Raw genomic sequence first — 12,381 nt, 5'->3', positions numbered from 1 at the left:
AATCAATTCTTAACATACTCAAGAGTTAATAAGATGTCATGTCATCATTTTTTTCTACACTGTTTGTAAAGCAGTTCTAAGCATAATAGTGTTCTGTGAAGAATTCACTTCTAACAAACAGTAATGATTTATTAGTGTTTGATAAAACTTAGAACGATATTTGATGAAGTGGATAATTAAGGTAATTTATAAAATTACATTCAATATATAACAGAAAATCCAATGGTTTTCAAATATACCATGGAATGTATTAGATAGAAACATTAACTATTTCAAAACAGTTTACGCCACAAAGAGTTAAAGTGATACAAATTAAACTACAAGAAAATATTTTGATTTAAGACCGAACTCGAGAGTAAAATATATGTTTACCCCTTTAGATGTTAAAGTAACTTAGGATTATTGGAAATCACATGTGAAGTTTAGTGACATAGAATAAAATTAAGGTAGGATTATGTTACAATTGGTCAACAGTCTATTAAGTAAATCAAATCCTATTTTTGTTTATATTGAAGGTTAAGCATGCACTCATTTTCAGATAGCCTGATACATTTCCATAAATTTCATCCATGAGAAATAAAATCTTCCTTGAATCACACATCCACATCAGTCAACATATTGAATGAATCCTACTAGTATAAGACTTGCTTTACACCTACTATTCAATGACAATGAGATTCACAATCACTGAATCACAATATTGGATTACTGGAACACTACTTATTAGCATGATTGAGCCCTTTTACCAATCATGAGATGATGATAACTTATTTAAGATCCAGTTCTTGGTCTTCAACTTTTGCAAAGATTTTTTAACTTAATCTGAGGCACAGAGTGATCTGAAGATAGTATCTCTGAAGCAATAATCTTATTAGCTGCTTCTGTATAATGAACTCCATCCCAGCTTATGTACTTAGAGCCATCAGGGCAAGCAGTTGCAGTAGGTTGGCCACAAGTCATCCTATCCTTGTAGTTATATGGAGGTCCGCCATGGCCGCAACAAGCCATTAATGGATTCTCAAATCCTGCAACACAAAGTATACATGGAATTAAATGCTTCATAACCATTTTTAAACGCACAACTTTCCATCAGAGAAAAATTCATCAGAACTCACCATATTTTGTAGGATTTGCGAAGAGATCATACTTAATTTTGTACATGTCGGTGCAAACGACGGTCGCGTTCTTGAATTCAGACCTCAAAGCATCACACAATTCGCTAAGTTGCACATTGAAAGCTTTAGCAGCATTGTTATAATCTGCAAGACACCCCAGTGAATCAAGCATGCTGTCGTTCTTTTTTCGCAGTGCAAGAGTCTGAGGCAAACAACCAAGTGGCCCAGTGTTATATATCCAGAATTTTCGGCCACCATTTTCGTATACCAGCTGCATTTAAAAAGAGTTGAATCAATTAGTATACTGAAAGCCTCTGAGAAAAACAGTATAGCAAGAATTATCATGGAAAGAACCAAGAATTGGAATCTTTAATATAGAAAATCACACTGTTTGCAGTTAGAGGTTGAAAGTAATGACATGCCTCAATGGAGTCTTTAATATTTGAGATGACAGAAGGGATTGTGTCCAGAACTTGAGGATAAGTTAAGTTTGAGGTGAAGCCAATAGAAATATCATTTTGGCCCATGTCAAAGGAATAGACCGCATTGCGAAACTCCTTTTCGCTGATCAATGATCCCTCTCCTGTAATAAAACATAACATGTATACATAATTCATCTGCAAGCTCTGTTGGTGATGCCAAAACATGACTACAAACTAAAACTTAGCATCAAAAACTATTTAGCACCTTTAGGCCTGAGTTCTCGGGTGCGATTTTTGAAGTGAAGGAATTGGCCAACTTGAGTAGATAAGGAAAAAGGAATTCCTTTTACTTGGGTGGCAGCACCAGCTACAGCAAAGTTCACACCATGGGTGAAGTCTGGGCCTGATGACTCTAAGTATGGACTCATGTAATTTATCTTCAAGCTTTCACCTGCAAAAGAAAATTATGAAGAAGGTCACACCACAATCAAGTGATTGTAATTTGTAAACATGATCCAATAGTTCATAGGATTAATCAAATAGAATCTTACAGATCACACATACAGATGAAATCAATGTACAAGCGGCCATCGCAGAAGCGACCAGTGGTCTTGTTGAAGAACTGACGGCCGGCGGGCGGGCCAAGATAGAGGCCAAGGCCGGCGGTGAGCCCTCCGGTGTCGGAGTTCGAGTCGCCAAAGTTGAAGACGACGCAGTTGGAATGAACAACACTACTAGCTGAACAAAAGAGTAGGATTTTAAGGAGTTGCACCTGAAGGGCAACAAAGAGAGGAACTCTTACACCACCCTTGCCCATATCCTTCCCTCTCTGAAGACTACATTCAACTGGTTATCTACTGCTTAATTTATAATCTCCGTCTCTAGACAATTTAAAGGAGAAATTATAACAAAATGGTGACTGTCTCACATGAAGATACGACAGCTGCATGTTACTTCCCTGGTATTATAAATAGAAGTAAACGAGGAACATGACAAAATAGATACATGTGTAGTTGTGTTTCATTTATTTACTTCACAAACTTTGCTTGACATTTACTTATACATAAAAGAAAAAGACCATGCTAGGCACAGATCACTATTAAGACATGAGAAGTCCAAGTCTACGCTTCAATAGATACTGCAATGAACTTTCCATCAATCATTTGTCTTTATACTATCTTGCAGTGCAGTATAGAAACATATAAATAATGAAGAAGATGAACTCAACTGGGCTAAAGATCTATCTGGAATGGATAAATGAAATCTGAATTAGTCTATCTGCCACCATCTATAGCTTAAACAATTGTTTAACAAATGAAAAAGATTATTCTTACTCAATAAATAGTTGTACCATGTGTAGTCAATTATATAATAAACAGAGTCAACTGGCTCCACATGCCCAAACCAATGTGCTGGTATTGTACAGCAATCCAGGAGAGCTATGTATGAAGCACACTGAGAGACTCGTATGTTCTTTATGGAGAGGCTCACACAGAACTCTGACAGTGAATTTTCTTTCTCCAGGATAAAGCAAATCATAAAGGAAAGTATAAGGTGAAGAATGACTCTCTTTGTCCACAGGCACAAGAGAGAGAAAAAAGAGAAAAAAAAAAGGTATCACAAAGAAAGTGTAGCCTCGAATAAAGTCATTCTTTGAAAAAAAAGAGACACAATTAGACTCTAAATTTTCTATTAAATAGTAAAGAAGGAGCAGTTCTGCTAGGATTTTAAAGAGAACCCACCCTGCCTAATATTCCCAAGTTTTAAATTACGTCAATGGTTTAACTGGAATATCATTAATTTCACACTTCTGCCAGAATAGCACAAGCTTCAATCTTATTCCAAATAAGGTTCACAAACTTCAACACATTGCAAAATTTACACAATAAATAGATATTAAAATATAAACACACTGAAGAAATATCACACCAATGGTCTTGCAATTAAGCAAGATCACAATAGCAAAAATTCTGATTGATAATATAAACTAGTTTTTATTTTGCCAATTAGATAAACACATAGATAGCATAAGAAATGTGCTTTGATTCCCTCTTCTTTATTTTATTATGAAAGTAAAGTGATGCTAGGTTGAGGAGCTCCATCGTGTATGAGGATGTGATAACCAAATTGATTTGGAATTTGAGTGAAGAAGCCTCACGGATTGGCCTGGAACAGAACAAGCATTGTTAATTGTCAAAGCAGTTATTTCAGAGGATAAGAAAGAACTCACTTGGTTGCTGGCATCAATCTTCTCACGAGTCTACATGAAAAGAAATTTGTCAGCTAGAGCTATCTAGCAAAGAAACATGACTAAGAAAAAGTACGTACGTACAACTTATTACATATGTACCTGTGGTTATTCTGATATCCTCAATGTGAGATATCTTATCCCAGTCTTCACCTGTATCTTTCTGAGTGCGTTCCAATAAGCTTTCACCACAGCCTTTGATATATAAGCTCTTCAGTGCAGCGAGGCATTGGATGCTCTCGGGCAAACGATCGATGAGTGGGATATTATTGATCACCAAGGATTGCAACGAGGAGAGTTCACCCAACCATTCTGGAAGTGTGGCTAGAGATTTCCACCCTGCTAATTCCAAGGTCTCCAGGGAGGTCAGGCTTCGGATGCTCTCAGGCAAATCAACCAGACCTTTAAGGCCGCTGATATACAAGTGTTTAAGGAGGGACGCTTCAACAACATATAAGAACGTACGAATTTGTGGCGCTCGGACTTTCAACTTTAATCTTCTAACTGATGGTGGAATACATGGGTGTACTCGCAGCCTGGGACAATTACTGATGTTCAACTCCTCAAGGCAAGGGAACAGGGATGCTCCTCTTTCTCCATCCCCTGCCACTGCAGCAGTCACCCATTCTTCAAGTTGTATCATTCCCTCAAGCTCTAGTCTTTTCAGTGAGGGGAATGGTGTACCTACTCTGTTTCTGGCCCAACAGAACTCCTCACTTATTCTCCTTACACTTAGCATACGACAAATCAATATCTCCTCAAGCTGAGGCAGCTGCCCTAGCATGGGCAGGTGCCCACAACCTAAATAGATGTCGTAGAGTTTGATCTTAACCAGATTCGGGAGGAATGACTCTATCTGGCTCCTAATCCAACTAGGGAACATTGAGTCACTGAACCGTTTGATGCACAATTCTTGCAAATTCTGGTGCGGTTGGAGTGCTTCTAGCATGGCATTATCACCCCATCTCAACCCGTAAGTATAGTCATAGACTAGCGAATTGATACTCCCTCTCTCCTTCAAACATATTCTCTTAGCATCAATGATGCTCCGCACTACATATTTTGTAGATGGACCTTGCATAATGTAAAGCTCTAGCATATCCGCACTGGGCTCAAGTTCTAGTGGCTCATCTGTTTGGATCTTTAGATGTGTCATATTATGAATAGATTTGGGTAACTCGTCGAGCAATGCACACCCCTGAATGTCTAGTGTTCTCAGTTCTGTGAGGTTGCCTAGTGATTCAGGTAGACTTTTAAGTCGACAACAGTTTTTGACGTTCAATGTATTCAAATTCATAAGATTGCCTAGAGATTCAGGTAGGCTTTGGAGACTAAAACAGCCGTGTAATTTCAATGAATGTAGTTTTTGGAGGCTCCCAATGGAGTTAGGAAGTTCCATAAGTTCGGGAGAAAATGAAAGATCAAGGTAGATCAAATTATGAAGTTTTCCTATTCTTTCATCTACTACGTTTCCAGCATTGCTCGAAATTTTGAGATACCTCAGTTGTTTCAACTCGTATATTAATGAAGTTGATGGCTCAAAGAGACCGTAACTGATATCTAAGACCCTAAGACATTTAGTGTATGAGAAGATTCCCTTAGCAAGACGCCTGCATCTTTGGAAGTGTAATGCTCTTACCTTCCGTGGTAAAGCCTTTTCAAGCTCCCCCGATAGTCGACCGTATTTGATTATTGATGCATAACGGCACTCCAGCACATTAGGTCTTGCACTCTGATCTCTAGCGTCTAAGACTGAAACTTCATCCCCAGCAACCCATCTTGCAAGGTCGTACACCAAGTCATGCATCTTGTAAGTCACCCTTACAATATCTAGTGTAGGATACCTGATCTCTTGTCCTTCTTCAAGAAATGACATTGATAGCAGGTAATTGACATAACCATCACCAATTTCTAGTGCTTCATTCTCATCTTCTGTCTGAATAAATCTTTGAGCAATCCACTGTTGGATTAACATGTCCTTGTCTAGCTCGGAGGCTCTGGGGTAGAAAGAGCAATAAACAAAGCATAATTTCAATGGAGAAGACATATATTGATAGCTTAATTTTAAGGAAGATATGATTTTATTCTCCGATCGGCTTCCACCTTCCTCTTCATTCAGTTCCCAAAGTTCACTATCTCTTACTTTCTTCCATGTGGCTTCCCCAGTGGTAAAGTGGAGCATGCCTCCAAGAGCATTAGCTGTCAAAGGTACACCTTTGCATTTCTTCACTATTTCCTCTCCAAGTGATACTAGATGATTATCTTTTGCAGCAGCTGAACCGAATGCCCTTTGCTCGAACAACTTCAAGCAATCATCATCTGACAAAGGCTTCAACATATGCGGCATTTCGGCGCCCATTATTGAAGGAACTCGTTCACTGCGGGTAGTCACTATGATTCTGCTCTCTCTTTTGCCACCTTGTAACATCTGCTTGAAGGCTTCCCATTTTTCCCAGTCTTCATTCCACACGTCGTCCAAGACAAGCAAGTATCTCTTCCCATCTAGATTCTCCTGGGCTCTTCTCACTTTAAACTCCACATTGCTGCTAAGGTTATAATCCTCTCTGGTTCCCGATGATAGTATACCTCCTACCAATTTTTCCACGTTGAATTCCATAGCATGAACCCATATCCTTGGTTCAAAGACCTCCTTTATCCTGTCATCATTAAAGATTAGTTTGGCAAGCGTCGTTTTTCCTAGGCCCCCAATGCCGACTATGGGAATCACAGAGAAAGCGGTCGATGCATCACTTGCGGACAGCAACCTGTTTATTATCTCTGTCGCCTCTTCCTTCCTCCCTAAAACATCATCTCTGATCACCGCGGAGGTGGTGTTGCGGCCTTCAATTACTTGTTGTCCATACGGGATGACCTCCTCTCTCAGATTATATTTGCTTCTTTCTACCGCAATATTGTCCAGTCTCTTTCTCATGCCCTTCAATTTGTGAGCCATAATTGGGAGAGAAAAAGATGACTTGGGGGAGGAGAAGTACTTTAATACCTTTGTATCCTTTGATTGGTTTTGGGTTTGGAATTGGTCCACCATGTCCTCAATGTCGTAGGCTGCAGCTTTGAGCCTCTTCAACCAGAGGCACACGGATTCATCGTTGAAAGATCGCTTCTCCGCATCATTGAGGACTGCTTGAACTGAGAGCAAGGTGGTCTTCATGTCATCGAGGTCTTTCTTGAAGTTCCATAGGAGCCCAAGCTCCGACCATAGCCCGGAGCCTAACTTTTTAAGTAGCTCCCTCACAACGGCAGAGGCAACAAGTTCTCCTGCCATCACCAGACCGAGATTGATCTCCCAGAACTCCAAGATGAAGAAAGGAAATTGGTCGCTGAAGAGATGAATGATTAGTAATAGAGCTAAGAATTTGGTTGACTTTTAAAGTCTATGACTGCAACTTGAACGGCACCATTGCCAAGGAGATTTACTTTAATTTAGTATTGCTAGAAGACAACAAGACAGTTGGAAGATGGATGCCGATTTATACATATCTTTTTCCCCAGCTTGCAAGCTTAGTCAAAGTCCTCCAAAACCAAACACAACCAAAATTTGATTTAATTATCTCGTGGCCACTTGCTCCATTTGATATTCAGATTCCTTCCCTGCTAGTTGCCTCTCACTATAACGCCAATGGCGAAAACTGTCGTCATAAAAATAAAAAATTATCGGCTAACAGAAGTTGCCTCAATAGCTTACCAGCAGGGGTATAATAAAAACTTTGTTTGCCAGTGGCACCAGGCACTAGTTTATCATTCCGTTTGATCTTATTGTGGGTTTAGGATTTGCTTCCTCTTCCACCCTCAGAGAACAAGACTTTCTTTGCAAGTGGCTCAGGCATGACATAAAAGCTGGTGCAAAGAAAAATCTAGTCCTGAAGGAGTTTCTTTTACAATTATTGACAGGGTGAGCAAATTCCACAAGTTAATGAGACTACAAAATCCACGCCTTCATATAGGTTTCAATCGTACCCCCAGATGTGGATCATTGTCATGCTTTGCACACAAATCAGAATGACTAACGCTCTTGAGTGATGGGCAGCTAAATTTGCAGCTGATTGTAACGTTGGAGTTGCATGGAAACCTTTCATCCCTCTTCAGCCAGTCTGAAGCACCAACATTTGCTTTCTTTCTGATCACCACGGGAAAGAATCCATGCCTTCTCCAACTGATATAGGAAAATAAATGATAGGCAGGAATTCTTTTGCAAACTACTTCAAAATTCAAATAGCCGTCCATGCAAGTCCCGGATGCTGCTTGAATCGAAGAAGTATGTAAAACAACCTTACCAAGGAAAACAAGAAATTAGAAATTAAAGAGGATCAAATAAGTTAAAACTTCCTTACAGACATAATGCCACTTCCCAAGTTGCTCACATGATGACATCCATTTTCAGACATTACTCACTTTATAGGCTTGTTCCAGAATAGCATTAGCAAATCTAGATGAAGTATGCTCTTGGGAATTAAGCTGGATGTGTTGTTAATTATACATAGAATAAATCTCTGCACTGAATCCACAAGATTATTACAGATGAAGCAACATATTTTTTGTTCTAATATATAACCTCAAATAAATCATAGGTGCAAAGGGAGTATCAAAACATGGGATTGGATGTACATTGCTTTCCTGTGCAGGAAGGTGAGAAGAAGGATTCGAATAGTACATGGATGGAAAATCAAGGGACAAAGAAGAATAATGGCCCAATATGCAAAATAAAATCACTCTATTTTCCATATTTTTGGGTTGGGGAAGGTCAAGTAAAATTCACGAAAATTTCACAATGCTTTATGGTTCAAAATGGGAAAAAAAAAACTTCCTTTAGTTAAGCCAAAAAATATCAGAAACTTGGTGACAAATTGAGGGGAAGAATCTACACCAACTCTTCATTAGTCTGAACCAAACAATTTCTCCAAATTCCAGACTAGCACATGTTTGGACTTCTACAACCTTTTAAGCCCAAAAACAATGAAAAGAAAATGTAAAAATGGTCATGGATTGCCTTGCCGGTGAATAACACTGTTGGGTGAAGGAGATGTGGTGGGAGGGTTTGCTGCTGAACTATGATGATACGTTATTGCCAGCACTACAATCAGTGAAGTTAATAACAAGTGCCTCAATAAAAAAGAAAAAAAGCAAAGTCCATGTGAAGAAAACAGCTTAAATGATGCTGTAAGTGAGGAGGCATTTGCAGATTTATTATGTACGTAAAGTAGCAAATGCAGGAATCCCCACCTTGCTGGCAATTACTGCCTTTTTGACGTTATTTTCTAAGCTGAAAATATGGTTCCTGTTCTGCATGGCATTTTCTGTTGCCTGCACCAAAAACACAAGCATAAAATAAATATTAGTAGATAAAAAATAAGAATAGCATGAACTTTCTGTTATCGTATTTAGTGACAGAACATGAAAATTTACCAAGAATGACAATTCAGGTTCAATCTCAATAAGAGAAGCCACAGTGGTCTTCCAAATAGGTAGTAAACTAATCAGTTAGACAAGTTTGTGGCACCAAAAGCGTTAGCATTCAAGATGTGATGTCATCATGAAACAAGCATATGAGTTCAAAGGAGTCTTTATACTTCAACTAGTGGAAGGAAGGAGGTAGTCTGAGCCTTTGGCCTAATCAATTATCCCTGAAATTCATGCTTCCTGCAACTAACATGTGAAAGTGGAAGGACATTAGTAAACTTTGCAAATTGAAAAAACATGACACTCGAGTTCAAGGCTGCAGAAGTTAAAATAACACCAGGAGCTCAAAGAATAGACATGGAAGTTAAGATATAATAGAGAGAGCACAGGTCACTAAACTGCAAATGCCGCCATTCAATGGACAAGTAAAAGCATGAAATGTTCATAAGAGGAAGGATTAGAGCGAACCTTTGACCTCACCAATAATCCCTGCAAGAGCAAGACCCATCCTTGAAATGATGGAATCTATTTGCATCTCTTAGAACGATCTCTCTTCCAGCTATCTTTGCAATTAACTTAATTGCAGAATGGCAGTCTCCACATACCCGTAGATTCTTCATGACGCGGATTGGTATACCTGCTGGAATCTTCAGAATACCAAATGCTACTGCCTGCCTCTCACTATGGTATCGCAAGTTATGAGTTTTCTGCTCCTCATCAATGTCGTGAAGCACAAAACTGCTATCAGGAGAGTAACCGGCTTCCTTCAACAACCCATCTAGTCTCTCCAACATGCCAACAATAAGTACATGCTCAGGATGTGCCAGTACATCACCGCAGGTGAACAAATGTACCATCTTGTCAAATTCGATCCAACTACAACCTGGGGACTTGCTCACATTCCTTGAGATCATCACCTTTCTCAGCTCTGCAACATCTTCCCACTTCCCATTTGTGGCATACATATTGGAGAGCAAGATGTAAGGCCCAGCATTGCCAGGCTCTAGTTGTAAAAGCTTTTTGGCAGCGATCTCAGCAATCTCCGAATTCATGTGCATCCTACTTGCACCCAACAAAGCACCCCAAACAACAGCATCGGCTTCAATAGGCATCTTCCTTATCAAGTCCATTGCTTCATCGACATGGCCTGCTCGACCGAGCAAGTCCACCATACAGGCATAGTGTTCTGCTCTTGGTTTAATTGAAGAATTCAAGGTTATAGAATCAAAAATCTCTCGCCCTTCTTTTACCTTCCCTGTATAGCTACAAGCAGAGAGTACCCCTATATAGGTGATCTCATCAGGAAACATTCCTATAGATCTCATTTCATCAAAGACACTCAAAGCTTCCTCCCCCAAGCCATGCTGCGCATAACCAGTTATCATCGAATTCCACATCACGACATCCTTCAGCTCAAACATGTCAAAAATGCTCTTAGCTTTAACCAGATTCCCACATTTAATATACATCGTGATCAAGGCTGACACAACAAAGACATCCATGTAAAAGGAGGACCTTAGCATCACAGCATGTATCTCCCTTCCATGATCAAGTATAGCCAGACCGGCGCAAACTGTAAGAGCACTAATGATCGAAGGGTAATTTGGGTATATCCCATTCATATGCATCGAGCGAAACATTTCCAGCGCCTCCAATTGGAACCCATTACGCTCGTACGCCTTAATCATCGCACTCCATGACCCATCATCCCTTTCCTTCATCCCATCAAACACCTGCCTTGCCTCGGTCACCCTCCCATACTGGCCAAATCCAAGAATCATCGCATTGCAAGCAACCAACGACCTCTCTGGCATCGCCAGAAACAACTCCTCAGCCGCCTCCACACGCCCAGCTTGGACATACCCTGTCAGCATCGCAGTCCAGGAGACCTCATTCCGCTCGGGCATCACCTCAAACAATTTTCTTGCAAGATCCACCTGGAGGTTCTGTGCATACCCCGACACCATGGCAGTCCAAGAAACAACATTCCTCTTCGGCATCTCATCAAACAGTGCCCTTGCCTCTGCCATCTGACCAAATTGGCAATAACCAGAAATCATTGTCGTCCGAGCAACAACATCTTTTTCTGGCATTTCATTGAACAGTTTCTTTGCATCATCGATACGTCCATTTTGGAGAAACCCGCCAAGCATTACAGTGTAAGATACGACATTTCTCTCTGGCATGCAATAGAAGAGCTTCTCTGCTTCAGCAATGTCTGCTTCTTGAACGTACCCGCGAATGAGGGAGGTGTAGGAGACAACATTGGGCGGAAAGGGAATTGAGTCGAGGACTTTGTGGGCATCAGCAAGGCGGCGGCATTTGACTAGGCCAGAGATGAGCGCATTGTAGGAGGAAATATTTCGCTGGGGCATTTTGTCGAACAGTTGGAGGGCGAGGTGGGGGAGGCGGTTGTGGAAGTAACCAGAGACGAGGGCGTTGTAGGAGGTGATGTTGTGGGTGGGCATGGCGTCGAACACGGCGACGGCCGCGTTCATGTCACCAACTCGAGCCAGGCGAGCGATGCGGGCGTTAGCAGAAAGGATCGGTGCCGCTACGCTGGTTGGGTGGAAGCGGATGGGAGGGAGGCGCATCTCGTGAGAGTGAGCACAGCGGAAATATTCCGCGCGCTCAGAGCGTCAGGTGAGAGGGTGACAGCTGAGAATGATCTTAAATTGGACAATTTCCATATAACACCCTAAAATTAGTCATTTTGTTTCTGAATTCTCCGACAATCCATCATTGCAAAAAGAAAAAGAAAAGAAAAAGAAAAAGAAAATATAATATATATAATAGAAAATCTAAGAAGGATTATCATGTCCAGTGTATACTTTTTAGTAGTTCTACAGACGCTCACAACATCCTTCATAGTGTTGTATATGAGTGTTAATTTGTTAATATAACCATATATATAGTCTTAAACTTGCAGCATATAGACATCTTACGTCATTAAAAACTATTAAAAGTTTCGAGCTCTTCCTCTCTGTTTTGTTCAACAAACGCATGTATCTTGATACTCGAACATATAATAGCTTTCCTGACTAAACCTGTACATCTCTTTATACAGCAATTGCAGTGGAACTTTTTCAGTTTGTGACCCAAATAAAAACTTTTGACTACATAGATCGCATGCTGCCATATTGGTTCATCATGGGAATCACAAGGAGACCAACATAGAATT

The 12,381-nt window shown here is 40.3% G+C and overlaps 2 protein-coding genes across 6 annotated transcripts; both read right to left on the bottom strand.

Annotated features, from left to right (window-relative positions):
* Positions 1-523: 523 nt before the first annotated feature.
* LOC140775459 (GDSL esterase/lipase At1g09390-like) lies at positions 524-2,362 on the bottom strand. Its single transcript, XM_073118767.1, has 5 exons — positions 2,102-2,362; positions 1,803-1,988; positions 1,538-1,698; positions 1,116-1,386; positions 524-1,025 (listed from the first exon to the last, which is right to left on the bottom strand). The coding sequence occupies exons 1-5, from the start codon at positions 2,352-2,354 to the stop codon at positions 793-795; spliced, it is 1,104 nt and encodes a 367-aa protein (XP_072974868.1). The 5' UTR covers positions 2,355-2,362; the 3' UTR covers positions 524-792.
* Positions 2,155-12,031, bottom strand: LOC140775458 (pentatricopeptide repeat-containing protein At1g56690, mitochondrial-like). 5 transcript variants are annotated; one of them, XM_073118763.1, is made up of 5 exons: positions 9,207-9,440; positions 9,024-9,104; positions 3,888-8,072; positions 3,768-3,797; positions 2,155-2,275 (listed from the first exon to the last, which is right to left on the bottom strand). In XM_073118763.1, exons 3-4 carry the CDS (start codon positions 7,066-7,068, stop codon positions 3,790-3,792), a joined length of 3,189 nt encoding a protein of 1,062 aa, XP_072974864.1. In that variant the 5' UTR covers positions 7,069-8,072; positions 9,024-9,104; positions 9,207-9,440; the 3' UTR covers positions 2,155-2,275; positions 3,768-3,789. The 5 variants fall into 5 exon arrangements, with proteins under 5 accessions (XP_072974864.1, XP_072974863.1, XP_072974862.1 ...); XM_073118762.1 differs by lacking the exon at positions 2,155-2,275 and adding an exon at positions 3,564-3,703; XM_073118761.1 differs by lacking the exon at positions 2,155-2,275 and having other exon boundaries at positions 3,659-3,797.
* Between the last annotated feature and the right edge of the window lie 350 nt (positions 12,032-12,381).

This window comes from Typha angustifolia, chromosome 14 (genome assembly GCF_048772165.1).
Source record: "Typha angustifolia cultivar Huaian chromosome 14, ASM4877216v1, whole genome shotgun sequence".
In the NCBI taxonomy this organism is placed as follows: Eukaryota; Viridiplantae; Streptophyta; class Magnoliopsida; order Poales; family Typhaceae; genus Typha; species Typha angustifolia.
The sequence above is the reverse complement of the archived record's forward strand: the minus strand, read 5'-3'. Positions and strand labels throughout refer to the sequence as shown.

Bases quoted from the DNA above. Each gene is read 5' to 3' on its own strand.
- LOC140775459 (XM_073118767.1), bottom strand. From the start codon at position 2,354: ATGGGCAAGGGTGGTGTAAGAGTTCCTCTCTTTGTTGCCCTTCAGGTG. The intron at 1,989-2,101 runs GTATGTGTGATC...TTTCTTTTGCAG, and splicing joins CTTGTACATTGATTTCATCT to GTGAAAGCTTGAAGATAAAT. The intron at 1,387-1,537 runs GCATGTCATTAC...TTTTAAATGCAG, and splicing joins ATATTAAAGACTCCATTGAG to CTGGTATACGAAAATGGTGG.
- LOC140775458 (XM_073118763.1), bottom strand. From the start codon at position 7,068: ATGGCAGGAGAACTTGTTGCCTCTGCCGTTGTGAGGGAGCTACTTAAA.